The sequence below is a fragment of the Lactuca sativa genome, chromosome 4 (assembly GCF_002870075.4).
Source record: "Lactuca sativa cultivar Salinas chromosome 4, Lsat_Salinas_v11, whole genome shotgun sequence".
In the NCBI taxonomy this organism is placed as follows: Eukaryota; Viridiplantae; Streptophyta; class Magnoliopsida; order Asterales; family Asteraceae; genus Lactuca; species Lactuca sativa.
Genome location: NC_056626.2, coordinates 178,551,087 through 178,554,496, shown reverse-complemented (window position 1 = coordinate 178,554,496; position 3,410 = coordinate 178,551,087). Strand labels below are relative to the sequence as shown.

Below are 3,410 nucleotides of genomic sequence, written 5' to 3'. Positions count from 1 at the left end.
CTGCATCAAGATCAACAACAAAACCCATCACTATTCATCATCATCTTCATAGAAATTTCATCACCATCACCACCTTATATCAACCTCCTTCCAACCTCTAAACAACCTAGAAAACATCCTCAAAACACCATAATACCATTACCTTAGCCGAAACATCACAAACAAGCCTTATCTTCAAACCACAAAAATCCCGAAATTGACTCCTGCGTGAACACGACCCGTGTTCAGCATGCCTTATATCAGACATGGCCCGTGTACTCATTTGTGTGCCTCTGGTACTTCAACACGGCCCATGTTAATCCAAGCAAAAATCTAGCACGACCCATGTTCAGGATCATCATCAAGAAAACCCTCCAAAACCTTCCTACACGACTCGTGTTACTTGTGCCTTATCTTACACGACCCGTGTGCATGTTTTTACCCAAAAATACTTCAAATACAAATACATAAACTCATGTATTTTGTACTTTTATGTAAACACCTGTTTTACATAAAAACCAAGCTTTGAATGAACTTTTTGTTACTTATCAAATACCAGATTGATCTTTGAACAAATACTGCTCAGTCGTTCCAAGAGTCCCAATATCGACCATTCATTCAAAGAGTCCATATATCGACCAGTCGTTCCAAGAGTCCCAATATCGACCAGTCATTCTAAGAGTCCAAATATCGACCAGTCGTTCCATCAGTCCAGTTCAGTCAATTTATTGACGAACCTACTTGATATATATTTATATACTTATATACTTTATTATAGCTTTATGTCATTTATATATAGTCATTTATATTATTTATAGCTTTACGTCATTTAAATACAGTCATTTATATTATTATAGCTTTTAGTCATTTATAGCTTTCATATTTATACTTATTCTACAATTATTATTCTTTATATATATATCTACATCTTATCTTAAACTTATATATCTGTCACACAGTAACTGGTAACTGAGGCTTTTGTTGTGGTGATCAGATTTTTATATTTCCAACAATCGGTATCTGAGTTGATATAAATGAATAATTTCTCAACAAACCGTGCATTTATATACACATCAAGTTTTTTGCGCCGTTGTCGGGGAACGGTTCAAAAATTAATTCTAATTTCAAGTATTATCGATCCTTCGTGTGAGATTAATCTTGCACAAAGTTACTGCTTTAGTAGGCTAGGTATTAGGTTTAGTTTTAAGTTTATTTGATTTGTTAAAATTTTTGTTTAATTTTTTTTTCAGTTTTAGCCTTGAACTCGCCGAGTGCAATCGAAGCTACTCAACGAGTCCATCCCTGAAATTTATTTTCATGTTTATTTTATTTTTGTTCTTTTTACGCATGTTTTCTGTTTTGTTTACAGTTCATTAATGACCAGGGGAGGAGGTACACCGTTGATTCCACCACTTGAAGACTTGGAAGCAACATTGAGGAAAAACAAAGGAAAAAACATAGGAGAAACCGCGACATCGAAGAATTCACCGTTGAAGAATCTAAAATCTGTTTGTAGTAAGAAAAAGGGCAAGAAAGTAGGAGAATCCAACATCTCTTCAGTGGCGGACGAAGACCCGAAGAAGGAGGATACCGAGTACGAAACCGAGAGGGAAGAACTCGAATCTGAAGAAGGAAGCGATTTTGAAGACGAACCCGCTAACACCATGGCTAGCATCGATGAAGTTCCCATGGGTGAATGGAAGAAAAGGATACATGACAATACCGACCCGAGACTCGTGCAACCCATGATTCTTGCGACTGCCACTTTCGAACTCAAAGGCCACATACTTGCTCAACTTAAGGTAATTCCCTTCTACGGAAAAGATCACGAAGATGCATACAAACATTTGGATGAGGTCAATGATGTAGCCGACTAATTCAATGTTCCAAATGTACCTCACGAAACCGTTTTGCTTCGTATGCTTCCCATCACATTCAAGAGAGCTGTGAATGATTGGCTGAAATCACTCCCTCCACGATTCATCACTACTTGGGCTAAAATGAAAGAAGAATTCATAGACCAATTTTGTCCTCCCTTAAAGATAGCCAAGTTGAAGAAAGCCATAACCAACTTTGAACAACAAGTTGAAGAGTCACTTTATGAGGTTTGGGAGAGATACAAGGGCCTACTAAGGAACTGTCCACATCATGATCTAAACAGTCAACAAGAAGTCTCCATTCTCTATGATGGAGTCAATGTAACAACTAGGCAGCTCGTTGATTCACAAGGAGCTCTCACAAAGAAGCCACCACCGGTGATCAAAGAACTAATTGAAGAATTCTCTAAGCACTCTAGAGAATATCATAACCCAAGGAATGACTTGACTCGAGGGGCGGTGAACTCTATTACCGATGATATGGCAGCAATGATGGCAAAATTGGAAAGCCTGGACCGGAGAATGACTAAGATGGACAAATCCATCCATGCCATTAGAGTGGGATGTGAAAATTGTAGAGGGCCCGACCTTACTAAGGATTGTGACCTTGATGAGAATGGGAATCGGAAAATTACAAGTGTGCTATTCGAGTGGTGATAGGTTTGATGACTATTGGCGAAAACCCAAAAAAGAATGGCTACCATATGAAGAGTACAAAAAGACAAGGGAGGAAAAATATAAGCAAAAAGATAGAGGCTTTTATCAAAGGGAGGAATCGGTACATGAAAAGAAATCAGATTTAGAAGACATGCTTTCAAGATTCGTGGCCGCATCCAAGAAAAGACATAATGACACCGGTGCTGCAATTAAAGATCAACAAAGTATGTTGAGAGAACACCAAATTATGATGAAAGATCAACAGGATTTGCTTAGGAATCAGCAAGCATCCATTATCAACATAGAAAAGCAGCTGGGCCAACTTGCACAACAAGTGAACGAGAGAAGACCGGGTGGACTTCCTAGTAATACCGAAAGCAACCCAAAAGGTGCACATATAAATATCATGACAACTAGAAGTGGGAAGATTATAACTCCTCTAGCTCCTATTCATCAAGACGATCCCAAGAATATGCAAGAGGAAGAAGAAAAACATGAAGAATCACAAATTCCCGACCCGACTCACCGAGTCGAGGTTACGGATTCGACAAGTTCCCTACCTGAACAGAAAAACAGTCCTCCTGTTAAGCCATATCAGCCACCACTCCTATTTCCAGCCTGAGCTAGACAAGAAAAGAATGATGTTGACCACCAGAAGTTTCTGGAACACATAAAGGCTCTTCAAATCAAAATGTCATTCATAGAGGCCGTTGCAAAAATGCCTAAATATGCCAAATTCCTCAAGGAACTTCTAACTAATAGAATGAAGATGGAAGAGGTGAAGAAAGTGGTCCTAAACGAGAACTGTTCAGCTGCCATGTTAAACAAACTACCCAAGAAAAAGGGTGATTCGGGAAGCTTAACATTGCCTTGTCAATTTGGAAAACTTAGCTACCA

At 38.7% G+C, this 3,410-nt stretch overlaps 1 protein-coding gene and 1 non-coding gene across 2 annotated transcripts; one reads left to right on the top strand and one right to left on the bottom strand.

The window, feature by feature from the left end:
* The first annotated feature begins 1,979 nt into the window (after positions 1-1,979).
* LOC111907915 (uncharacterized) lies at positions 1,980-3,135 on the top strand. The gene is made up of 2 exons (XM_023903724.1): positions 1,980-2,493; positions 2,549-3,135. Exons 1-2 carry the CDS (start codon positions 1,980-1,982, stop codon positions 3,133-3,135), a joined length of 1,101 nt encoding a protein of 366 aa, XP_023759492.1.
* Positions 2,028-2,134, bottom strand: LOC111907953 (small nucleolar RNA R71). The gene has a single exon (XR_002855721.1). It is a non-coding gene; the product is annotated as a small nucleolar RNA R71 (small nucleolar RNA).
* Positions 3,136-3,410: the final 275 nt, after the last annotated feature.